Source organism: Girardinichthys multiradiatus, chromosome 10 (assembly GCF_021462225.1).
Source record: "Girardinichthys multiradiatus isolate DD_20200921_A chromosome 10, DD_fGirMul_XY1, whole genome shotgun sequence".
Lineage (NCBI taxonomy): Eukaryota > Metazoa > Chordata > Actinopteri > Cyprinodontiformes > Goodeidae > Girardinichthys > Girardinichthys multiradiatus.
The window spans coordinates 26,264,973-26,291,113 of NC_061803.1; the positions used below are offsets into that span (position 1 = coordinate 26,264,973).

The 26,141-nt window shown below is 39.4% G+C and overlaps 1 protein-coding gene across 4 annotated transcripts in view; it reads left to right on the plus strand.

The window, feature by feature from the left end:
* The first annotated feature begins 9,330 nt into the window (after positions 1–9,330).
* The window catches only part of LOC124875723 (zinc transporter ZIP11-like), a 210,338-nt gene continuing 193,527 nt past the window's right edge, over positions 9,331–26,141 (plus strand). For all 4 annotated transcript variants that reach the window (XM_047378067.1, XM_047378069.1, XM_047378068.1 and 1 more), the window contains exons 1-3: positions 9,331–9,410; positions 15,787–15,904; positions 19,394–19,432. In XM_047378067.1, coding sequence (XP_047234023.1) covers positions 15,797–15,904; positions 19,394–19,432 — 147 coding nt within the window. In that variant the 5' untranslated portion in view covers positions 9,331–9,410; positions 15,787–15,796. The remainder of the gene's footprint in view (positions 9,411–15,786; positions 15,905–19,393; positions 19,433–26,141) is intronic.

A 26,141-nucleotide genomic window follows, 5' to 3' on the forward strand; every position in this document is an offset into this window, starting at 1 on the left:
GGACCAACTAATCTGGATTAGTTGGTCAAACCTTTTGTCCAGGCTGATACTCGGTGCAGGTCTGCGTTTGCGATCATCAAAATGCTTGTTTTGATCTGCAGTTCGATTGAGGCTCTGTACGGTCGAGTTCCAAATGGCCTTACAGCGGCGGACATGCTGGTGGATAGAAGACACAGTGATTTCTTTCTCATCAGCAGCAAACAGGGGTGGCTGATAGCCTAGTGAGGCCTCCAAAGGTGAACGTCCAGTGGCAGAGGAGATGTGTGAATTTAGAGCATATTCTACCCAGGGTAGATATGCACACCAGTCAGAAGGGTTAGTGGACGTGAGACAACGTAGGGTTGATTCTAGCTGCTGATTTAGCCTTTTGGTCGGACCATTAGACTGTGGGTGGTAACCTGAAGTCAATGAAACTCTGGCTCCGAGCGCTAAACAAAACTGTTTCCAAACCTGCGAAATAAACTGTGGACCTCGGTCAGACAAGATGTCATGTGGGATTCCATGGAGACAAAAAACGTGTTTAGTGAGGAGTTTGGCGGTTTGAAGCGCTGAAGGAAGTTTTCTGAGAGGGATGAGATGGCAAGCTTTAGAAAAACAGTCCACAATAGTGAGAATAGTTGTCATACCCGAGGAGAGGGGAAGACCAGTAACAAAATCCAGAGCTATGTGAGACAAGGGATGACTTGGGATGCTCAGAGGTTGGAGAAGACCCGCAGGAGGCTGGTTGCAAGACTTATTTCTAGCACAAGTAGCACAAGACTGAACAAATTCCTTCACATCTTTATGTAATGTAGACCACCAAAACCTCCTTTGGATCAATGCAATGGTTCTCCTAACACCTGGATGAGCCAAAAACCTAGCTGTGTGTAGCCAATTAATTAACCGAGCTCGTACTGTTGATGGGACGTAAACACGGTTAGGTGGCCCATTGCCAGGATCAGGTTCCTGTTGTTGAGCCCTTAACACCGTGTCCTCAATCTCCCATCTGAGTGCCCCGACTGTCCAACTGGGCGGTATGATGTGTGCAAGTTCCCTCACTGAATCGTCTGTGGCAAATTGTCTGGAGAGGGCATCAGGCTTTATATTCTTTGGTCCGGGCCTGAAAGAAATACACAAGTCGAAACGAGAGGACCAGCGAGATTGACGTGGGTTTAGCCTTTTGGCCGACTGTAGGTAAGCCAAGTTCTTGTGATCAGTCCTGACTTGGATGGGATGTTTGGCCCCCTCAAGCCAGTGGCGCCATTCTTCAAGGGCCAATTTTATTCCCAGCAGTTCTCTGTCACCCACGTCATAATTTCTTTCAGTACTGCTGAACCTGCGAGAAAAGAAAGCACAAGGATGAAGTCTCCCATCTTCAGAGTTTTGTGACAGCACCGCTCTGACCCCAATATCTGAGGCGTTGACTTCCAGCATAAACTATCTTGAGGAGTCCGGATGGACCAAGATGGGGACACATGAGAACTTCTCCTTGAGAGTACAAAAAGCTGCTTTGGCTTCGGATGTCCAGGAAAAAGAGATCTTAGAAGAAGTCAGAGCAGTTAGAGGTGCAGCAATGAGGCTATAGTCCTTGATGAAACATCTGTAAAAGTTGGCAAATCCTAAAAAACGCTGCAAAGACTTGCGTGAGTCTGGCACCGGCCATTCTAGTACAGCTCTTATTTTTTCTGGATCGGAACGTACCTGTCCACCCTCAAGGATGTAGCCCAGGAAGGTGACTGACGATTGGTGAACCTCACACATCTCGGCTTTTACGAACAGGCGGTTCTCCAGAAGGCGTTGAAGAACTTGGCGAACGTGTTTGCGATGCTCCTGCATATTCTTAGAGTAAATCAAAATGTCATCTAAGTATATGTGGGCAAAAATGTTCAAAAAATCCCTGAGAACATCGTTGACCAAGGCTTGAAAAACCACAGGAGCATTACATAGTCCAAAAGGCATGACTAAATACTCAAGTGACCCAACGGTGTCTTAAATGCCGTCTTCCACTCATACCCCTGGCGGATCCTGAACAAGTGCTAAGCGTTACAAAGATCTAACTTAGAAAAGACTGTGGCACCATAAACGTGTTTAAAGGCAGAGGTGATGAGGGGAAGTGGGTACTTCTTCTTAATAGTGATCTGGTTTAGGCCCCTATAGTCTATACAGGAACGCAAAGAACCATCCTTCTTCCCTACAAAAAAGAAATCCGCCCCTAGTGGTGATGAGGAAGGCCGAATAATACCTGCTGATAAGGAATCATTTATATAGTCCTCCATTGACTTCTGCTCAGGACGTGAAATGTTGTAGAGCCTGCTGGAGGGCAGAGGTGCGCCGGGAAGAAGATTAATTGCGCAATCATAGGGCCTGTAAGGAGGTAAGGATAGAGCCTTATTCTTGCTAAACACTCCCTTAAGATCATGGTATTCTAGTTGTACCCGAGTTAGGTCGCTCCTCTCGTTCTCACTGCAAGCTTGTGGAGGCAGATTAGGGGAAAAAGCTGATCTAAGACAGGATGAATGACAATCAGTAGACCAAGACTCTATGTGACACTTAGACCAGTCCAAATGTGGGTTATGTTGCCGCAACCAGGGAAAACCTAAAACTAGAGAACCTTGAACTACTGGAAATACAAAAAAGGATGTCTTTTCTCTATGATTGCCGGATAACAATAGTTCCACTGGTTTAGTTCGTTGAGTTATCTGTTGTAGTCTCTTTTCGTCTAGAGCTAGAACTGAACCTGGTGATTCAAGACTTTCCACTTCTATACCTGCCTGGTTTATCAAATCTAAATCCATAAGATTCTGTTCACGCCAGAGTCTATAAGTACAGAAACAGTCAATGTACACTGACCAACTAAAAGAGTAGCAGGCAAGCTGAATCTGGGGGCTTTACAATTTTGGGCTTGGTCCGCCAAACCCCCCTTCAAAGCCGGTGGACCCTGTCTTTTAACGGCCCGGGACAGGCAGGACAGGTTGCTACAAAATGATCTAAGGACCCACAGTAAAAACACTGCTTTGATACTCTGCGCTTCTGTCTCTCCTCAAAAGATAAACGAGTACCTCCTAACAGCATGGGCTCGGGTTCCGTAACTGATTGCTGGGGTGAGGCCTTTACAACAGGTGGAGGATTACTCCTTAACTGGCGATGGTAATAAGTCCTTTCTGCTTGGGCTCTCCTTCTTTCTCTTATTCTGTTGTCTATCCTGGTTGCTAATGAAATAACCTCATCTAAAGTAGGAGGCTCCTCGACCATAGTTAATTCATCCTTCAGTGGATCGTCTAAGGCATGCAAAAAGGTAGTTTTTAGAGCTTCATTATTCCAGCCAGATGTAGCTGCCAATGTATGGAATTCAATTGAAAACTCTGTATTGGGTCTGTGACGTTGCTTTAAGGCCCTCAACTGTCGGCCAGCACTGGATTTGTCTAGTACAGGCGAAAACGTTTTTCTAAATTCTTTAACAAAGTCATCAAAAGTACAACCAAACTCCCTGCAATCAGGGAACCGGGCTTCAGCCCACTCCAAAGCTTTGCCGGTCAGTAATCCAATAATATATAAAATTTTTACATTATCATGGGGGAAAGAGTGGGGGGATTGATTAAACACTAAAGAACACTGAAGCAAAAACCCCCCGCAATTCCCTACCTCACCAGAGAATTTTTCCGGGTTATGGGATGTGACGTCATGAAATTGGGGTGACGGTAAGGATTCTGGAAATGCGGTTGCGCCATCTGATGGAGTGGTGGATGAAGTACCTAGCGTTTGTTGTAACATGGTGGTGATCTGTTCTAGCTGTTGATTTTTTAGATGTTGCTGTTCTGTAAGGGAACGGTGAGAAGAATCATGGGCTTGAATCTGGTTAGCATGTTCAGAGGGAATCCTCCTGAGTGCTTCTGCTGAGTCTTGTTGGCGAGAGTGTTCTGTCATTATGTTCGAAATAGCTCTGACCCACATACAGAGAACACTCAGGAGGAGGAAGTAAAATAAAGACTGTTTTATTGGTGATGTAATCAGGAACGAAACGGAAGAAAATCTCACTGTAGGGAGAGAAGTGATGAGAATGGATGAGTACGGGTAACGGAAGGTAAGACGAAACTAAGAACAAATAAATATCATGAATCTGAGATCGGCTTACTGGGTTATGGTGGTCAGGTCGCCAGGGGGAATGAGAAACAAATTTTAATATCACACAAACAATCAGAGAAAATACCAAAAGCATTTTTTAAATGATGATTTCTTTTCTTAAGGCAAAAATTTTATTCAAACCAATCTGGCCATACATGGAAAAGTAATTGCCCCCTCAACCTCATAACTGGTTGCGCAACTTTTGGCAGAAACAGCTGCCATCAAGGGTCTTTAACATTGGTGCAGAGTAATTTTGGTCCAGTCGTCTTTACAGAACTGTTTTCATTTGTTTTTTTCCAAGTATGACTTGTGTTATGATGTGTGGGTATTTTTGGGTTTTGTTGGTCTGTTTCACAGGTAAGGTTTTGAATCATTCTTCTGTTTATTATTTTCATGCTTATGCTTTAGTTTCATGTTTTTCTAGTTGTATTTCTATTAGTTTTTATCCTTGGATTTCCGTTCTGCTCAAGCCACGTTTTGCCCTGTAAATCAACTTTATGCGGTTCACCTGCACCTAGTTAATCTGTCTTCTTGTTTCACCTAGTCACACTCCATAAATACACACCTGTTCTGTCATTCGGCGCGGAAACATTTTCTGGATCATGCTCATGTCTGGGTTTTTGGGCCATGCCTGTCTTGCCTGCTCATTTATAGTTTTGTTCCTGCCTCTTCTGTAGTGAGTTTTTTGTTAATTAAATCATTTGTCACTTACCGTCATGCTGCCTGCTAGTCTGCATTCTGGGTTCTTCCATTGCACAGAGCTTAACAACTTGCCTGTTTAAGATAATGCCACAACATCCAATCAAATTTAACTGTGGATTTGATACCAGCTCCACAGACTCAAAGCAGAATGGGGAACTTATGATTCAAAAGTATAAATATAGTCTCCCATATAATTAATTTCAACGTTTTGCATTGCGGTTGGGGATTGAAGGCTTAGCTGTAGCTTCTCAGCCATGAAGCTCCCTTGAGCACTGTTCTTGAGCTAGTCTGAACAATACATGAATTTTGGAGCACGTTAGGTGTTAGGTATTCGCTGACCTCGCTGTGACCCATTTTATGGCTGATCTGTTGCTGTTCCCACTCGCTGCCACTTTGTTATATTAACAGTAACTGCAGACTTTGGAATATTGATTAGTGAGTAAATTTCATAACTCTCACTCTTAGCACATCTATCTATCCATCTAAAGATAGATAGATGTGCAAAAACCAGGGGGAAAATTACTAGGGTGAAAACAGAGGCAAAACATGGGGAAACTAACTAAACAGAACACAAAAAGATCCATTTAAGGAAACCCCAAAATATAAACACCAAACACAGAAGTAACAAAATTCTAATATCGACTCAACCATTTTATAAGTAAAATCTAGATAATGTTCAAAATATTTAAGGCATTTCTTTTTCCATTAATCTAAGAAGTGGGAAGAATCTTTTCAAATGAAATCATGCATACCCTTCACTACTCTGCATGTGTCCCATATTATGATCAAAGAGGAAGATTGTCTCTGAGTGCTTAACATGGTACTTGACTTTTTATTTGTCAAGCACCGTGAACATTTTGGCTGAACAGAAACAGCTCTGTAGACCCCTAGCAACATTGACGACTAGAAAATGACAACCGTGGAGCATTTTAGGAATGTTTGTTAAAAAAAAACTTTTTCCCAAAAAACTTGAGTCATTTTTCGTTAGAAACAACACACTAGATTCTAATATTTGAGGCCTTTTTAAAATCCATCTTGGCTTTTATATGAAAAGAAAACAAACGGCTCCAAACATTATCATGTTAAAAGGCTGGTATGTGGGCTTTCTTGCATTAAACAACCAGACAGCGAGTGAACCATTAGAGTGATTTAAATCAGATGTGGAGTAAGATCTGAACTTTGGCGCTTGGAGGATATTCCAAGTTGAGAAACAGGAAATTTTGAATGAGAAAGGAAGCCTAAAAATGTGTCGGATCAGTCTGCAGGTCATATTTCAAAATCGCCAGAATTTCCCTGTGCGATAAATGGCAAAGGCATTTTTGGAAACTTCAAGTTAAAAAGAAAAAAGCAGCTGCATCTTTGAAATCTGGTTCGGATTATTGCTTTACCAGAAGTCCAAAACTAAACATATATGCCTAAATAGGAGTTAAAGAACTTCGATCTGGTTCTTTAACACAGGATTGATTAAAAAATGCTTAATTCATCTACTTCTTTAGCAGAAAATCTAAATAAGTGATCGCTGATCACTGATTTAATGCTCTTTGACATTTTTGTGACATTTTGAGAACTGACTTGGAAATTTGTTCAACCTACAATAAAATCCAATTTTCTTAGTAAAATCTTTCTCATATCAGTAGTTTTTGAGATGTTAGGGGAAAAAATATCAATAAATCTCTTCTGCTGGGCCTTAAAACCTTTTTACACCCCTCTGTTACGTCACCACCATGAACCTTAATGCATTTTATTGTGATTTTATCGTGATTCTTACAAAGTGGAAGGAAAGTAGATGCGGTTTCAATATTTCTTTCAAATAAAAGGTGCGAAGAGTCTGCTACTCTTTTGCTTATGTCCCCACCAGCATTGCACATCAAGAGTTTCACCTCGTGCAAAATAGCTCATGCTCAGTTAGACTGGATGAAGAGCACCTGGTAACATCAAAGTCTTGCCACAAATTCTTGATTGGATTTTTGTCTGCACTTTGACTGGACCATTCTAACACATGGGTATACTTTAATCTAAACTGTCTTTTACAGTCTCTAACAGATTTTCCTTCAGGACTGCCCTGTATTTAGCTCCATCCATCTTGCCATCAGCTCAGACAAGCTTCACTTTTCATGTTGAAGAAAAGTATCCTCACAGCATGTTTCATAGTGTGTTGCATGAGATTTGTTAGAGATTGTTAGTTTTTTACTATTGCTCTTTAGGTTTTGTTTGTCACTTTGACTTTGTATTCCAATAATTCTGAATTGTATTTTAACTTCCATGTATGGTTGTTTTGAGACCCTTTAGTTCTTTCTTGTATCCTGTTTTTTTTTTTTTTGTACTGGTTTGAATTCCTATTTTAGTAGTACATTTTGGCTTTTGTAAGCCAAAGTTTACCACCTAGTAAGATCCTTTTTTATTATCCAGTAAGGTCTGTGTTTATTCTGTTGTGTGTAATAAGTGATTTTCCTCTTCTCAGTTCAAGTCTCCACTTGCATGCACTGCATTCTGTTAACTATACTCACCTGGTTCTCATGTATCACCACCCTGTGGTGTTTCCTTTAGTCCTCATCACTTCCTTCTGTAATTATTACCAGTCATGCCAGTTTGCCTCTACTGTTCACAGTTGCCTTGATATTTTTGTCATCGCCAGAGTTAATCATGTTCTTCTCTTGGCCTCTCCATTTGACAGTGCCTTTAATCTAATAAATCTTGATCTCCTACATTAGATTACTGTTCTCCAACCTGTTTTCGGATCTAACTCTATAATATAGCATGATAACTTTTGCTATGGTTTGCAGTTAGGCCATACTCTTCTTGTTTTTTTTTTTTTTTAGATGTTATATTGAACAGAGCTCTGTGAGTTATTTAAAGCTTAGGGTGTTTCTTTACAACCCAACCCAGCTTTAAACCCGATCCACAACATTCTGTCTGCTATGTTCCTTGACCTTCATGATGCTGTTTATCCATTAAATTCTCTACACCAATGTCAACCTGAGGCCTTCGCAGAAGAGCTGGATTTATTTCTGCGATGAAAAAACCAAATAGTAAACTTTATTTACTAAATGGGTGACTTCTGAAGAGAACTGGTTGCCCCGGATTTAGTTTAGGGGTATCAGAGTAAAAACAAAGGGATTCCACTCTTTCCTGGCTTTGTGTGTAAAAGAAAATTAAATCATGTATTTTTTTTCATCCTCTTCATGATTATGCACCACTTTGTGTTGGTCTACCGCATAAAATCCAGATAAAATACACTAAAGTTTTTGGTTGCAATGCGATCTAATATTTATACTTTCATACTGTACCACGGAGCCTTCCATCATTGCCAGGATCAATTGCCTTCTTTGCTATGTTTTCCTTTGTGTAACTTCTTTATACACTCAGAGGTTTAAAAAAAGCATTGGTACATTCGAGAGGAAGGCACTGCAAATTAGGCTCACAATTTTAATTTAACCGTCTTAAGGCATGTATGTAAAATTTCAATTTAATACAATTTAAACAAATTCCGAATGCTGTAGTGGTTAAACAATGCTGAAACAATAAAAAAAAGGTAGGTACTGTTTGGTTTATTACAGATAAGTTCATTTTAATGTATAAAGATTTCATTTTAAATCAGATGTCCATCCATATAAACAGCCTTGACTGGAGCCAGAAAGTCAGGTGCTTGACAAGAATGTGTACTTTACCCTGCAATGTGAATAGTAAATGCATTACATATGTGAATGTGTTAAATGCTTTGTCAGTAGAATCATAAATGTATTTTTGTGTAATTTAGTAGTTCTTTATTTGATGGATTTGGCTTCAACAAAGCATCTATATACAGTCCCTGGCCAATTTATTAGGTATACCTGTTTGGTTATTTGTAAACACAAAAGGCAAATCAGCCAAACACAAGTTGGCAACTCAGTGCCTTAAAGAATCTGGAGAGGAAGAAAACGACTTGCTGATGTTAAAATTGAGCAAGTGGAATAAAAGGGCTTGCTGGGTGCCACTCCTTTAAGCTAAAAAAAGGAAACTTAGGCTATAGTTCACGAAATTGCAAAATAACGGATTGGGAAAAAACATTGCCTGGTCTGATGAATCTCAATTTCAGTTGCAACATTCATATGGTAGGGTGATAAACTGGTGTAAACAACATGAAAGTTTTAATGTCAAGGACGCATGGGACTTTCACTGACCTGCCTGGATGCCCTAAATTTGATTTGTGTGATGTTGAATCTACTTATTTTGATTACTACTTATGTGATTTCTGTGCCATACTGTGTACCCTCTTTTTTGCCCTCCAATTACAAATCTGCAGGAACTACATAATGCTCTCATGTCAATGTTGACCAAAATCTCTGAGGAATGTTTCTGATCCCAGGTGCACAAAGGCGCATTAATTGTTTTTATATGTTTTACCTTTCTGTAAATCTGCCTTTCACTTTGCTGCAGGTACACGTGAAATTCCCCACTAAGGGACAATAAAGGATTTTTTCCATTCTATTCTACTCTATTTTTTTATTCTTCTGTCAAAGAGAATGGCCAATAGGCTACCAGAGGGGGCGGGACTTCAGCTGTCATAGACACGTGTACTAGGAAATAGGAAGTAAATACAGAGGAATCAACAGAGCCACAGGTCTAAAGTGAGTATAGCCGACTTTATTGATCAAAAACTACCAATTACGTTAATGGTCTCAGAAAATAAACTAGGCCGAATTAAAACGCATAATTTCCTGTTATTAAAAATAGTGTTTGTGTAAAATATGCCCCCAGGATTGTCATGTTAGAGTTAGAATTTTAATTTGTCCGATTTCTCCTCATTTATCCAGCCTGGATAATAAACTGAAGCCAGCTGCCTCTATGTATTCCCATTTAGGATTCGAAGTAAACAAAGTTAACCCCGTCGTTGTTTATAGGAGTTGGTTGAGTCCTTTTAGCCACATAACAGCTGCCAACATTAACAGTAATGAATGAATAAAAGCGCCTTTAAGCAGTTAAAGTGGAAATGACAGGTGTCATTAAGGCCGACGCTCTCTACACTGTATGACCGTATCCTCGGTGAATGTTAGTAACTAAATACAGTTGTTTTCATTATGAAAGCAGCTTTGACAGCTACTGCAAAGCGGACATTTTTATAGTTCATCTTCTGAAACTGTGGGATAAAGAATGTGGCTTTGATATGTTAAAGTGATTAATGCGAACTTTATTCTTTTGCATATTGAGTGTTTAAACGTATTTCGCATGTGGGTGCGCAGTGGTGTCACAGATGCTACTGAAAGCTAAGAAATGCTCCTTTTATTTAGGAAACAAGCATGTCTAACATAAACACGTTTGCAAGCTCGCAAACTAAAACGAATTAGCATCAACTGAGATGTTTACCATTTTAAATACATTTCAAGGCCAGAAAAATAAATGTACAGAAAAATTCAAATATATAGCAGTACTATCTTACTGCAGGGGGAATATGGGTTTATGTATGTGTGGATTAGTGTTTGAAATCTATATTGATGTTTATGCAATGTGTTCCATTCTTGAAGATGTTTCATCAGTCTGTTCGAAACTATTTTCTCTCAGTCTTTGAGAAAAATGGACACAGAAAAAGAACAATAATTCTTCAACGTTCTTGAGCTATAAAATTAAAATTAGGAACTTCTTGACCAAATTTGTAGCTTTTAGCTTGCATTTCCAGCCTGTGCGGTGGTTTCCTCTTACTTCATATTTGAATCAGTGTTGTATTATAATATCATTATTTGATTTGATTAATTCGTGTATGTATTAATTCAATTCAATTCAATTCAAAAATACTTTATTAATCCCAAAGATAAATTAAATGTTGTTATAGCTCATATTATGAAGGTTTCCTCAAAGAGCCGTTGTAGATGCTGATGGCTGTGGGCAGGAAGGATCTCCTGTAGCGCTCCGTCTTACAGCAGATCTGAAGAAGCCTCTGACTGAAGACACTCTGTTGTTGTAGGACAGTCTCATAAAGAGGATGCTCAGGGTTCTCCATAATGTTCTTCATTTTATGAAGAATCTGTCTTTCCACAATGATCTCCAGAGGTTCTAGAGGAGTCTCCAGAACAGAACCAGCCTTTTTTATCAGCTTGTTGAGCTTTTTTAAGTCCCTGGCTCTGATGCTGCTTCCCCAGCAGATGATGGCAGAAGAGATCACACTTTCCACAACAGACTTATAGAAGATATGCAGCATCTTGCTGCAAACACCAAAGGACCTAAGCTTCCTCAAGAAGTACAGTCTGCTCTGTCCCTTCTTGTAGATGGCTTCACAGTTGCATCTCCACTCTAGTCTGTTGTCCAGGTGAACACCGAGGTATTTATACTCCTCCACCACCTCCACTTCTTCTCCCATGATAGAAATAGTTTTTGACTTATTCCTGTTTCTCTTAAAATCTACAATCATCTCCTTTGTTTTAGTCACATTCAAAATGAGATGATTGTTTCCACACCATGCCACAAAGCGGTCCACCACCTTCCTGTACTCAGCTTCTTGTCCATCTCTGATCCACCCCACGACTGCAGAATCATCCGAGTATTTCTGCAGATGACAGGAGTCTGTCTTGTACTGGAAGTTTGAGGTGTACAGAGTGAAAATGAATGGTGAGAGTACAGTCCCCTGTGGTGCTCCTGTGCTGCTGACTACCTGGTTAGACTCACAACCCTTCAGTCTCACAAACTGGTCTGTTTGTCAGGTAGTCTTTGATCCAGGAGATTGTTGATGCCTCCACCTGAGTCTTCTGGAGTTTCTGACAAAGCAAATCAGGTTGGATTGTATTAAATGCACTGGAGAAATCAAAGAACATGATCCTCACAGTGCTGCTGGCTTTGTCCAGATGACAGTGGATTTGTTGAAGCAGGTGTGTGATGGCATCTTCAACTCCAACTCCACAGCAATAAGCAAACTGAAGGGGGTCCCGATGGTTTACTGTTTGCTTACTCAGGTGGGCCAACAGGAGTCTCTCTAGGACCTTCATGATATGGGATGTCAGGGCAACAGGTCTATAGTCATTGAGGACTGATGGGTGAGTTTTCTTTGGTACCGGAACAAGACAGGAGGTCTTCCACAACACCGGAACCTTCTTCTGGGCCAGGCTAAGGTTGAAGAGGTGCTGCAGAATCCCTCAGAGCTGCTCTGCACAGCCCTTCAGGACTCTAGTGCTGACATGATCTGGACCTGCAGCCTTATTCTGGTTCAGTCTCTCCAGTTGTCTCTTCACCTGACTTCTAGAGACACACAGGTGGAGGGGGGAAGCAAAGGAAGCATCAGCATGTTCTGATATGGTTGAAGGCAAACATGTAGAAGCAGAAGGGTCTAGGGCTGAGGTGGAAGATAAAACATTTGAGGTGTTACTGGACAGCTGTGGGTCCTATGGTTCAAAGGAGGGTGAGATGTCTGTTTGGCTGTGAGTAGGAGAGGAGGATGCTGAGCTTGTGAGGTGTTACAGGACAGCTGTGGGTCCTGTGGGTCAAAGTAGGGTGGGATGTTTGGCTGTGAGCAGGAGAGGAGGATGCGAAGCTTGTTTCTGAACTGAACCTATTGAAGAATGTGTTCAGTTCATTGGCTCTGTCCAGACATCCATCAGTCTGATCATCCTTCTAATTAGGGCTCTTCAAACCATCATCAGACTCTAAAAAACTAACCAAAATCTGTCTACGAACCTTTATCTGCAATGTGTATTTTACATTTTTCTCTGAGACTAAGACTCTTTATACATTTAAAAGTCTATTTATCTGCAATTAAAATGAGATAAAAGTGCTTTATTCAAAATAATCTAATGTCTCCTGATCTCATGGGTTAATTATAGGGCTGCAACTAATGATTATTTTACTTATCAGTTAAACTTGACAACTTGTTTCTGTTAACCGTTTAATAATTGGATAGGAAAACTTGCTTAATAGGAGATTCTTTTAACAGAATTTGAACCAGGTGAAGATAAAACTATGCCACTTGAAGACTTCTGCATAGAGCATATTTACAGACAAAGAAGGCTTTTAATCTTAAATGTATATATTTGTTGTTACGGCTCTGAGCGGGTTGTTCTTTCAGCAAATTGCATGTTTTAGAGTCTGTATACTCCAGTTAGCGACTGTTTGTATACTAAATTAATTGACAGTTAATTAATTAATCATGATTAATCCGATTAATTGTTTCAGCCTTATCTGTTTTACCATTTAGTGTTTTACCTTTACAGGTAATAGTTTGTTTGATAAGTTAGGTTACTCAAATTAAATTTAAAACAGATTTAGTCTGATGCACAGACCACTTAAAATGGTCTGGAAAACAGATTGTGAAGAGAAAAAAAAAAAGTAAATCACAAATGTTTTGCAATGACCATTGTTGTGTTTTGTCGCTTTAGCATTTCTAGGCTAGCACATGAATTACACTAGATTACATTAATGCGAAGACTCAGTATATAAAGCTTTGACCTTTCTTCCATGATTTTACTGTAACCCTTTGGGACAAATTTCCACTGATGGTGACTCAACCTTGTCCTAACGTCTGTTGCTTCTTGATAATTGACCACAAGTTCTCAGTACAGTTAAGATCGGCAGTTTTCTTGCCAAAGTACAAAAAGTTTAGTGTTTGTATCTTTGAGCTACTGCTTTATCACTAAACTCTGCTGACATGGTGCTCCATTATGATGGACAGTCCACAGCATAATCACGCACACTACCTTGGAGAATAGGAATTGCTGTTCATTGATTGTTTTTCCTGAAGTCTTGTTTTTCCTGTGAGCAAATGCAAACTGCTGCTGTTGTTGACTAAACTCTGCACTGGTGGCAACTGGCTTCCTTAGCCCACTGCTCCCTTGGAGATCCTGAAGACCTTCATCACTGCAGTTAAGCCATTCAAATTAAGTTCTAAACACCTGCACTAATGCTATTCCTACATTAATATGAAGTTGGCTAATCATTGTGCACTAGAGAAAAACCACAATAAATTTTTTTTTTTTTCTTTTTTACATATAAAATAATCTTAAAATAATAAAACCTTTTGCAGGGAATTTAAAATGGATCTGATCACTCTGCACCATAATCTAGGAACAGTCTGAACTGTCACAACAGATTATGCAGATGCAAAGTTTGCAAATGATTAGGCCATGATTGTAGCCCTCTTGTGACAGTGTTAGTGGATGTCTACAAAGAAAGGAGTCTGTCTACTGTGGGTGTGGTCACAGACATGCAAACAAAGAAGGCCAGGATATTTTAATCCAGAGCAAACAGGATTTGATGCCTCTTTGCTTCGTAATTGGACGAAAAAATCATGAAGGGTGGATCCTGGGTCAGTAATCGGATGGCTTCAGGACACATGTTGATTTAAAAGGTGTCAGCCTGGTGCCATTAGTCTTGTTTTCTAATTTTTGGTCTGTTTCTTTGTCGGGTTTCATGGTCCTTGGTTATTAAAGACACAAGCTTTTGAACAATAAAACTATTATTACTTGTTAATGTTGTTAATATGACTATATGTGATAAACAAAAGCAAAGTAGCACCTAATTGTGACGTTAAAGAAAAGGGATATATAATTTTCAAAATACTTTGCAAAAAAATTTAATGGTTATTTGCAATAGGTCACATCTACTGCGAAATATAATCCAGTTACCTTCAGAAGTCACCTAATTAGTAAATCCGTTCACTTATTAAACCTTATCCAGCTGTTCTGCTTCTGGCCTCAGATGGTTGCTGGAGAACATTAGTGAACAAACAGCATCAGGTCAGACAGAAGTTGAACATCTCACAGAACACTGCTCAAACTATAGCAAAATGGAGAGAGTAGGTACAATTGCAAATTTATTAAGACATCACCATCTGCATAAACCGTCTTGCTGCTGAAGGAGATCATTAATCTGAGAAAATGCCAAAAAGCCCATAATTACTCTGGAGGAGCTGCAGAGATCCACAGCTCAGTTGGCAGACTCTTTAAACAGCAAAACTATTAGTGATGAACTTCAGAAATCTGGGTTTTTGGAAGAAGGGCATTTTTGAAAGAAAGCCACTGAAAATATCATATGGGACCCGTATGGGATCCAGAAAACATGTGGAAGAAGGTGCTTGGGTTAGGTGAGACCAAAACTGAGTTTAGTGGCCTATGTGCCAACACTATGTGAAACAAAATAACCCTGAAGATTACCTGGAATACACCACCATGATGGAGAAGCATGGTGGTGGCAGCATCATGATTCTGAAACATTTTTTTTATCAGGGACTGGGAATATGAATGAAGCTGAATAAAGGACAGTCCTGGGAGAAACCCTATTGGAGATGTCAAAACACATGAGACTGGGGAGGAGGTTTCCCTTCAAGCAGGACCATGATCCAAAATATAGAGCCACAGCTGCAATGAATTGGTTCAGATCAAAGCAAATTCCTTTGTCAGGATGGCCCAGTCAAAGCCCACACCAAAATCAAATTAAGAATCTCTAGCAAGACTAGGAAAAATACATTTTTCTAGACTCTTTCCAACTAATCTGACTGAGATGGAGCTATGTTTGATTGTTATTTTGTGGATCTCGTAGCTTTTATTCATTAGTAATACTATAGCCTCTGTATATGGTGCACCTGCTCTACCATTGAGCTACATGGCAGCCCTGGTTAAGCTGTTTTTCAAAGAATAGTGGTAAGTCTGTACATTTGTAAGAACTTGCAGCTGTAACTGTAGTCAAAGGTGGTTCTAAAAGGTATTTGCTTGGGTAAAAATAAATGCATGCCATACTTTTTCCGAGTTGTTATTTGTAAGCATTTGAACAATGTATCATTTTCTTTCCACAGAAAATTCCAATAAAATACACTTATGTTTAAAGTTGTATTGTCTCAAAATGTGTAAAAGTTTAATGAGAATGAATACTTTAGCAAGGCCCTATATGTTTTTAGCCTTGAAGGACCACTTACAAACACTGTAACCTGCCCTATCAATAAAGTGATAGTATATGAAAGATTAATGTTTGGCACCTTTTGTAGTAAAATGCTAGTTTGTGTAGAGATTGACTTTGAGTGTTGCTTTCCAGGTCTGGCACCATGCTGGAAGGCTACAGCCCTGTGACCCAGGCCCTATTGGGCACTCTGTTTACCTGGGGTCTGACTGCTGCTGGAGCTGCCCTAGTGTTCGTCTTTTCCAGCCGACAGGTACGCATTGTTGGCTTTAGAGATTCTCCATTCCGTTGAATGAGTTTGAAAATATTTAGTGCTATCCATTAGACATGCATAAACACAAAACTGGGGGTCGGAGCAAGCAATGTGTGGCTTAACGTAAAAAAAGGATGCAAGACAAAATCCTTCAGCTAACAGCTCCAAAGCTCCCTGATTGGCATGTTGGATCTAAGCTATGCTATTGTTTTAAAATGATCAGAGTCCACATCGGGTCTTTAGACTTTTCAACTAAATTTGCATTGTTTAGATGTTCCAGTCCAGCTTCACACATAAACTCTGAAATATACAGCCAAAAGACAGTTTCTGAGCTATTTTACTATTGTTCTTTTTGTTTACTCCACCTAAATTGGGTTGCTTTTAATCCCATTTAACTTTTCTGAGCTTTCTAAGTACAATAACAAAGCAAAACCGGGTTTTGGAGAGTTTTGTTTGGGTTTACTAGAAAAGCCAAAAATAAATCACGTAGACACTCACCCGAATCTGTTTGCATGCTACTTTCTCATGTTTTTCTGTTAATTTACGGGATGATAAAGGACCTTGGTCAGACAGGCAGCAACAAGCCAGTGATCAAAACGTAGAGTTCCTTTTGGGCGTTTCTATTGGAGATCCTCAGAACCATTGATAGGGCTATCTTTCAATCAGTCTGTTATGACCGATTGGTCAGATAGAAGCCCTCTGTTACCAACTGACACATAACACTGGAAATTTGACCAAAGGCACCTTAGCAAGCCTATGATAACAAGCTAAATTCTCTAATCTGATCAGTCGAGGGTTTTTACCTTTTTCGACCTGCTTCCAACGCAGTGTCCATGGAGCCCTCGGGCTGTTTATAGTTAATAATGTGCTGTTCATATGAAATACGAAACACTTGTTTGTTGAAATTATTTGTTTATTACCAAAGCATGCATCAGTACTACAGTGAAAGGTGGAAGAAAAAAGGATAAGCAATGTCTTCAACAAGTATTACCTCTTAAAACCGCAACATATTTTTTGGGGATTTTATGTGAGAAGCAAACACAAAGTAGCACCGACCTGTGGAGTGAATGGACCAGAATACCCTCCATAAATATTTTGCCTCTGTGCAAAACACTAGGTGTAGTGAAAACTAATACTGCATATCACCCTAAACACTCCACAACCCCATGGTAAAACATAGTGGTGGCAGCATCATGCTGTTGGAATGCTGTTCCTCAATGGCGACAGTGAAGCTAGTCAGAGTTGACTGGAAAATAGATGGAGCTAAATACAGGATAATCCTGGAAAACCTGTTAGAAGCAGCAAAAGACTTTAGACTAGGGGAGAGGTTCACATTCCATCAGGACAACAGACATAAACATCCAGTCAGAACTGCAATTGATTGGTTTAGATTAAAGCATTTTCATGTGTTTGAATGGACCAATTAAAATCTAGACCTATATCAAACTCACAATCTCTGGCAAGACTTGAAAACTGATGTTCCCACATGCTCTATATCCAATCTGACTGAGTTTGAGTTATTTTATAAAGGTTCAAGGGGTATGCATACTTTTACACAGCACAGAAATTAGTGAGCAAGTCAGTGGTATGAGTATCTTTACAATTAGGCCCTTTAAGCCTCCACTGCAAATGCTACAGTTCAATCTGTCTTCTATGTAAATGGTGTTTCATGCTTTTGCTATGCTTTCCAGTTTTTTTCATATTTAAAGTTTGTGTTTGAGTTGAGGTGCTAGTTTTTTGTCTGTTTCTAACAATTAATGAGCCACTCAGAGCGCAGCAGTCTTCCATTCACCACATTCCTTTCTGTGCTGTGCAAACTTTATGAGAAATTATTTTTTGGGCACACTGTCCTATTTTCTAATTAAGATCTCCCACTGATTTCTTTTCCTGTCTTGTTTATTAAAAATTTTAAGACTGTCCCAAAACAGTCTGATTGATCCCGTCATTTGGAAAAAAATGAGCCAACCTTTTTAATAGCTACATGTCAGTGCTCATTTACCAAACAGGCTAAGATGACACCCTGCATAGAAGTGTCCCAGTGGCACCTAACAAAAACTATTTTTTGTTCAATTTTGTTGATAACATGTTTGACATATTAGAGGCTTTTAAAATCAAATCAAAAGTGCACGTGTTTGTAAGATGCTTTGCAGCTTTTTAAATGTGAGTGAAGAAGAAAAAATACAAGAGTATCACAGGGTGTAGCTTGATACCTTACCTCCAGTCTAACATGGTGACAGCAGCATAGTCAGCGTAGGAGGCAAAAAATCAGGTCAGTGGTGAATATAACTATGATGGGGGCCAAACTTTAAATCTCAAAAATCCAACCAGGAGGGGTTTCAGGATAATGTAAATGTACTGATGTGAGCTAACTAATAGAATCTGAATCCTGTGGAAATCCTCCGCATCGATGCTTAATATGGTAAACTTGAATCAGAGGGCCCTCATCGTCATATGTATTATATGTACCGTGAACATGTACAGTTGTGTTCAAAATCATAGCAATGTGAGTAAATCTCGAAACTCTTTGCTAAGTATTTATTTCCATTAATCAATCCATGAAGAAAATGTATCAATCTCTTAATCACATTAGAGAAATGAACTTTGGGCTGTTCAACAAATTATCAGAGTCTGCATTTTTCTTCATAAACTATTTACTGTATAAACTGAAACATCTCTAGGATGTATCATTCCTGTGAATCACTAAAATAATATTTAGTTGTATAACCACTGTTTCTGAGAACTGCTTCACCTGTGAACAACATGAGTTCCTCTGCAATTCTTTGTTTTGCCTCAGAAACAGCAGTTTTGATTGGGGTGGCCCCTCCGTAACTTCTTGATTAACTTGAGATTTTGTTGGTCAAGATGCTGCTTGCTAACTGTTGTGTTTAGGGTCATCAGATATTAATTCTACAGAAGAATTTTAATATATCCAAACTGAACAATGATGCCATGTATAGAAATAGGCCCGGCACCATAGTAAGAGAAACCACCCCATATCATGATGCTTTAATGCTTGTTTTCAGAGTCTACTGTGGCTGCATTTCAGTTTTTGGGGTCGTCTGACAAACTCTATGTGACCCTTGAGACCAAAAGGAACAATCTTACTTTCATCAATAAGAAGTGGTTTTACGATGCTACCAAAATGTGTAGCATCATTTTTGTTAGATGGAATTTTAACTTTCCTTTACATTCAGAGTCTGGGCTTCCTTTGAGCTCAAATTACACGTTTTAAGCTACTGTTGCCATCTTTTTGGATTTGTTGAGATTGTGTTGCAGCACCACACGGGAAATCAATCTGTAGACTGAGTGGTTCTGCTACTAAATTGTTGCGTTTTTAGTCTTACATGTGACTCTTTAGACATTCAGCAATCTTTGCCAGGGAGTATCACAAAGAGGTTAACTGAACGGTTGCTTTTAAGCTGTCAGCGATTCAACACATTGATTTTTTTGACCTGCGTGCTTTTCCTTTTTTTTGCCTGCCCTATTCAGAAGCAGATCTTGGATGGAAGTTTGGGTTTTGCTGCCGGGGTGAGTTTGATTTCTTCTGAACTTGACAGTAGCTCACACGCACACACATGCATACAGTGCAGGTAGGCAGATCGTGCACTGTGATGGTGCTTAGTGTGTTTCACCACTGCACCCTGAGTTTCTTTAAATCCCAGATAAACTCTGACACGAGCTTATGCCACATTTAATAATATTAAATGTGGCATAAGTGTTCCCCAAAAGCAGGACTTAGCCTTATAATATGTAAAGAGGTTTAATGCTGCCAATGAAAAAACATCATCTAATCCCCATCAATCGTATTCATTTAATTAAATTTGTTTGAGTTCCTGCATGGAAAAATTTTCATTGACAATCATTTTTAAGTGTCTTGTCCGTGACAAATCTAAGCTGGCGTCGAATTCTGATGTTTTAGATTAATGTCTAAATAATATTCAAGCAATACAAAATAATGTAAAAGCTTGTTTGGGCTTATAAATCCATGAAGGCTCTTTTATAGGTTTTACCACCTACACTGTTCCAATGGTAACCCAGGGCTGATGCTATAGGTTTTTTTTTTTACTTGTATTAAAACAACAAAGAACCACAGCCAGATTAACAGCCTGGTACCCATGCCATTATTTCACTTTAAAATGTCTTTCAGTAAATGTTTTATGATCTTGCTGTTGAGTGTTTGCTGCGGAGACACACATTGTATTTGTACAAATCACTCTATTTGTTTCATTTTCCTCATATACTTTTGCTATAAGCAGTAAATACATTTTTATATCAGGAGAAGGGGCAGCAGGACTCTGTGTCTAAGAGTAACTCTTTTAAAATGGGGGTTTACTAATACATGTGTAGCTCATTAAATTCGAATGTTAAGGAAAAGTTCATTAACTTCAGTTACTCAGTTCACTAAATGAAACACATCAAATAGATTTATAAACAGACTGATGTTTTCAAGCCTTTATGTTTGAAAATTATGATGATTTTCCACTTACAGCTAATAAACAGGCAGCATTTAATTTCTTTGAAGATTAGAATATTACATTAGGCCAATAAAATAACATTTTAATTAAGGCTGCACAATATATTGCAACTAAATTATCATTGCAATGTCATTGTGTACAATATTAATATCGCAAAGGGCTATCTAGACTGCAATAATTGTTGCCTAATATATGACAAGTCTTATGAAATTTTTATGCTAATGTAATATTTAGCCAGTTGGACAGAGTCTTATGGCAACAGATGCTCAAATGAGACACAAATGACATCGCTAATAGTGCTAAAGTTTACTAAGTGTAGGAAGCTAAGATAAGGAGGAGAGGAAAGAAGAAAATAGGTATATATCGGACCATCAAACTCATATTCCAATTTACTGAGAAGTACCTGCATTTTAAAATAAAGATGAAAGGGTTTCAGAGTTGAGATTTTAAACTGTCTTGAGCCTCTGCTAGTAGTGATTAGCTATACTACCGGTTAGTGCAGCTAGCGTTACTAACACAGCATTGTCTGAGGTTGAAAACTCAAAAAGGATTACCAACATTTCTGCATTCTATTTCGCCTGGTTGTTTTCCGCTAAATATGTCGCTCTCGCTCCCTGTTCCACAGCCGTTAATTAGCTAAAGAAATGTCTCGTGATCTCATAGAAAATAGTTTATTTTCAAATAGCTTCTAACATCTCTGTGCTGACTCTGACTGCATTTTAAAAACCTCACTGATACTGAGAACAGCTAACTTTGAGCTTTGAATCTTATTCCTACAGTAACAACTCTAAAGAGTGTTCTTGTTAGCACAACCCGCTAGCGTTTAAGTTCGGTGCTTTCAGTGACTGGAAAAAGATGAGGTTTTTCTGGCTGGGCGATCATTTGTCAGCCCCAGTCAAACTGAAAAGCAGCTGGTTCTGGTCACCTGATGATTTCTCATTTAGGCATTACTAGTCCAAATATGCAATTTTTATAGTTTTTCCCTTAAATTAAAAATAAAATGATGTTTTGACAAGGCACTTACAGCATTGTTACTGCTTTTGATAAAAGGGATTCTTTCATTGACAGTGAAACCACTTTTCATTTCATTTCAGTGGTTGAAGCAGAACAAAAGAGTGCTAAAGCAAGTGCTAGCATCACATAAGTGCTGGTATGGATCCATGTCAGTCAATGCATCAAATAGAGTTAACTTACAATTGTTGTTTTCAACATAAATAAATATGGTTTGCAGAGCCTTATAAAAGGACTGTCAGGTGTTTCAATATCACCAGCTCATACCTCTAAATCCTACTTGAAACTGTGTGTGTAACTCATGCCTTTAGTGGTGTTAATAAATGCTGATCAGAGATCAGAAATGTATAATGAAGTTTCGAGCTTGATATGTAGGTGTTCAGAACCTTTTGTTTTATTGAACCAGTTTAGAACTGACTCTTGCACCAGCCATTGTCCAACACTGGAATTGTTTAAATAGAAAAACGTGGTTATCCGCATTTGGAATTGACAATTTTTCTAAATTTGTCTCCAGCTGCAAGCTTTAGGTACACATACTTTTTATTCAACATAAAAAGTTTATAGATTTTTTTTTTTATCTCGGTAGATGTACAGTATATGTATTTTTTGTGTTGTTTTTAACTAATTGATACCTAATGATGCATGTGTTATACATTGTTTTACTTTTCAGCCAGCACTCATTGCATCAATATATCATTTTTAAGGTGAATGAATTCTAACTAAAAAAAACGAAAAGCATGAGACAAAATCTGCAGACCCGCTTGTGTTTCCAACATCTATAAATCATGTTGGCAACAGATTACAATTTTCTAAAACACTTTTAGGTTTTATAAGTCTTTTTAGTTCTTATGGCTTTATGGAAAACAAGCAAAATACATGCTAACACCATTTGATTGCTGTCAACAAAAGGTTTATTTTAATTTTTTCACCCTCTGGAACCTTTGTGCTTGCCTCAGTTTTATCAACCCCTCCCTCAAAATAAATGATATGGTAGTAGACCTTTAAGAATCACAGATTTATTTAATGACACTTACATTTTTTCCTGTTCTAGTAAAACTGAAATGCCAGTCCTAGGTGCTGTAATAGGCTTTTTGGTAATTGCAGGCTCAGATAGGTGATGGGATAAAGCTAAACCTAAAAGATGATAGCCCTATTTCCTTTAGACTGATATTACCAGAGAAGGATTTAATCTCAGCTTTTACTTCCATAATCTCTGACTTGATCTTTATGATGAATCAATTATTTCCACTGCTTTGCTGGAGCTCCTTTATATTCCAAATAAATGACAAATATGCACAGTCGCTCAGACAGATCTCCTAAACAAACAGATTTATTTCCATCCTGAAAAATTTGTTTATTTTCTATATTGTATTTTTAATGAATTTATCTTTTGTTAGTTTGAATATTTTGTGTTTGTAACCGTTTCCAGTTTGTAATTTTACATGTAGTTTAAGTTGCCATCAACCTCCAGTAAAACTATAATTTAGAACTTTTTCTGTTTAATTTTCAAACATCCTGGCTGGTATTCGTTTTTTTGTACATTAATTTTTGTAGAGGGTATATGTGAACCCTCCAAGTCCGAATACCAAACTCGGGCAGCATTCCTGTGGATTTGGGCTAGGTGACTCGTAAAATGACAGATTATGACCCCTGAAATAACTATTATAAATGTACATGGTCCCTTGCTGATTGCTATTTATTGATTATTAATTTAAATTGACTTAAAGTAGAGAAAACGTAGAATATAGAGTATTTCTTGGATTATCGGTTGCCAAAGTGGGTAGAATACAGCCTCCTGGCAGTTACGAATTCATGCACGATTGCTTCAGACATCCCACAGTAGACACCCTAAGTATGGTGGTGGAAATACACTGCTAAAAGAGTATAATATCAAGTCAGTAAGACTTCTGGGATATTAATCTGGTCAGATAAGTAGTAGAGGGGGTTGTTAAGCAGTGTCAGCTGTTTTGGTGTTAATAAAATCAACAACAGGTTTATTAAAAGAGCAACAATAGGTTGACCCCTAAGACAGGAATGGTTTTGCAGATGGAGGCCACAGTTCAAATGACCTTAAAGTGATCTTTTAATTTTTTGTGCAATGTATTAGGTCTTAGGGTGGTTTTTCTTCTTTTTTGCTAAGGGTCCCTGATGACATCACCACTTGGAGGACCCAATGGATGGGGTCATGTACCGTAACCTCTTGGACGAGAACCTCTATGTCAGCCATAACACTGTAGTTGGGTTGCAGATGGCTCTTTAAGCATGGCAATGACCTCAATCTTTAGGAGTTGCTAAAGATGAAGCACAATAAGATCACGGAGTGGTGTAGCCAGTCTTTAGACCTCAATACTTCTGAAAGTTTGTGGAGCCAGATAAGGCTTTAACTTGCTCACCAGCAAGCAGGAAACCAAAAACAATTTACAGCAGCAGCGTCCAACTCCAGTCCTCAAGAGTCGATATCCTGGATGTTTTCAATGTTTTTCTCGTCCAACACAGCTAATTCAGATGGGATCATAGATCCTCATCTTGCCATCAGGACCTGAAGGCTAACGATTCAGTCATTTAAATCAGGTGCGCTGAACTAGGGAAACAACAAATTATATTTATACCTAGTAAAATTTAATATATTGTTCGAAACATTGTAAGGTGTAGTATGATACCTCCAAAGTTGTGTAGTTATTTTATTGCTTGTAAATTCTATATTTAATCTGGTGGTTTATTTTTCCTTTGATTTTTCAGCACTGCCTTCTCTGCCTGAATGGTTGAGCAGCTTTGGCACTGAGGACAGGCCATTTTAATTCCAGCACTGAAACTCTAATTAGCCATCCTGTTTGTGCAGAAAAGGGTTTGTGCTGGAATGAAAAGTACGAACAGCAGCCAGGTGCTGCTAATCAATTACAGTCTATTACCTTACTCATCAGTTAATCAGTGCACTCACAGTTTAGGTTTAGGGCTTCACCTGCAGAACTAAACACCCCCAACACCATGGCTACTGATTTAGCACACGCTAAGATCTAACTGATGAACATTTAAATCCAAGTTTCACGAGTTGCTATTCCTTTGTGTTTAGGATAATATATACACTGCTCAAAAAAATAAAGGGAACACTCAAATAACACATCCTAGATTTGAATGAATGAAATATTCTCATTGAATACTTTGTTCTGTACAAAGTTGAATGTGCTGACAACAAAATCCCACAAAAATCATCAATGGAAATCAAATTTATTAACCAATGGAGGCCTGGATTTGGAGTCACACACAAAATTAAAATGGAAAAACACACTACAGGCTGATCCAACTTTGATATAATGTCCTTAAAACAAGTCAAAATGAGGCTCAGTATTGTGTGTGGCCTCCACGTGTCTGTATGACCGCCCTACAACGCCTGGGCATGCTCCTGATGAGACGGCGGATGGTCTCCTGAGGGATCTCCTCCCAGACCTGGACTAAAGCATCCTCCAACTCCTGGACAGTCTGTGGAGCAACGTGACGTTGGTGGATGGAGCGAGACATGATGTCCCAGATGTGCTCAATCGGATTCAGGTCTGGGGAACAGGCGGGCCTTTCCATAGCTTCAATGTCTTCATCTTGCAGGAACTGCTGACACACTCCAGTCACATGAGGTCTAGCATTGTCCTGCATTAGGAGGAACCCAGGACCAACCGCACCAGCATATGGTCTCACAAGGGGTCTGAGGATCTCATCTCGGTACCTAATGGCTGTCAGGCTACCTCTGGCAAGCACATGGAGGGAAGAGATGCCACCCCACACCATTACTGACCCACTGCCAAACTGGTCATGCTGAAGGATGTTGCAGGCAGCAGATCGCTTTCCACGGTGTCTCCAGACTCTGTCACGTCTGCTCAGTGTGAACTTGCTTTCATCTGTGAAGAGCACAGGGCGCCAGTGGCGAATTTGCCAATCCTGGTGTTCTGTGGCAAATGCCAAGCATCCTGCACGGTGTTGGGCTGTGAGCACAACCCCCATTTGTAGACGTCGGGCCCTCATACCATCCTCATGGAGTCGGTTTCTAACCGTTTGTGCAGACACATGCACATTTGTGGCCTGCTGGAGGTCATTTTGCCGGGCTCTGGCAGTGCTCCTCCTGTTCCTCCTTGCACAAAGGTGGAGGTAGCGGTCCTGCTGCTGGGTTGTTGCCCTCCTACGGCCTCCTACACATCTCCTGGTGTACTGGCCTGTCTCCTGGTAGCGCTCTGGACGCTACGCTGACAGACAGCAAACCTTCCTGCCACAGCTCGCATTGATGTGCCATCCTGGATGAGCTGCACTACCTGAGCCACTTGTGTGGGTTGTAGAGTCCGTCTCATGCTGCCACGAGTGTGAAAGCACCACCAACATTCAAAAGTGACCAAAACATCAGCCAGAAAGCATAGGTACTGAGAAGTGGTCTGTGGTTCCCACCTGCAGAACCACTCCTTTATTGAGTGTGTCTTGCTAATCGCCAAAGATTTCCCCCTGTTGTCTAATTCATTTGCACAACATGTGAAATTGATTGTCAATCAGTGTTGCTTCCTAAGTGGACAGTTTGATTTCACAGAAGTTTGATTTACTGGGAGTTATATTGTGTTGTTTAAGTGTTCCCTTTATTTTTTTGAGCAGTGTACTATGAGAGCAACAGCTGCTGACTGGCCCATTGGGGTAGCCTGTGATCGTACTGATGTACTTTGAAAAACAATGCATCACAGAGAACAAGTCGGTGGTTAACAAGAATTCAATACGAAATAATT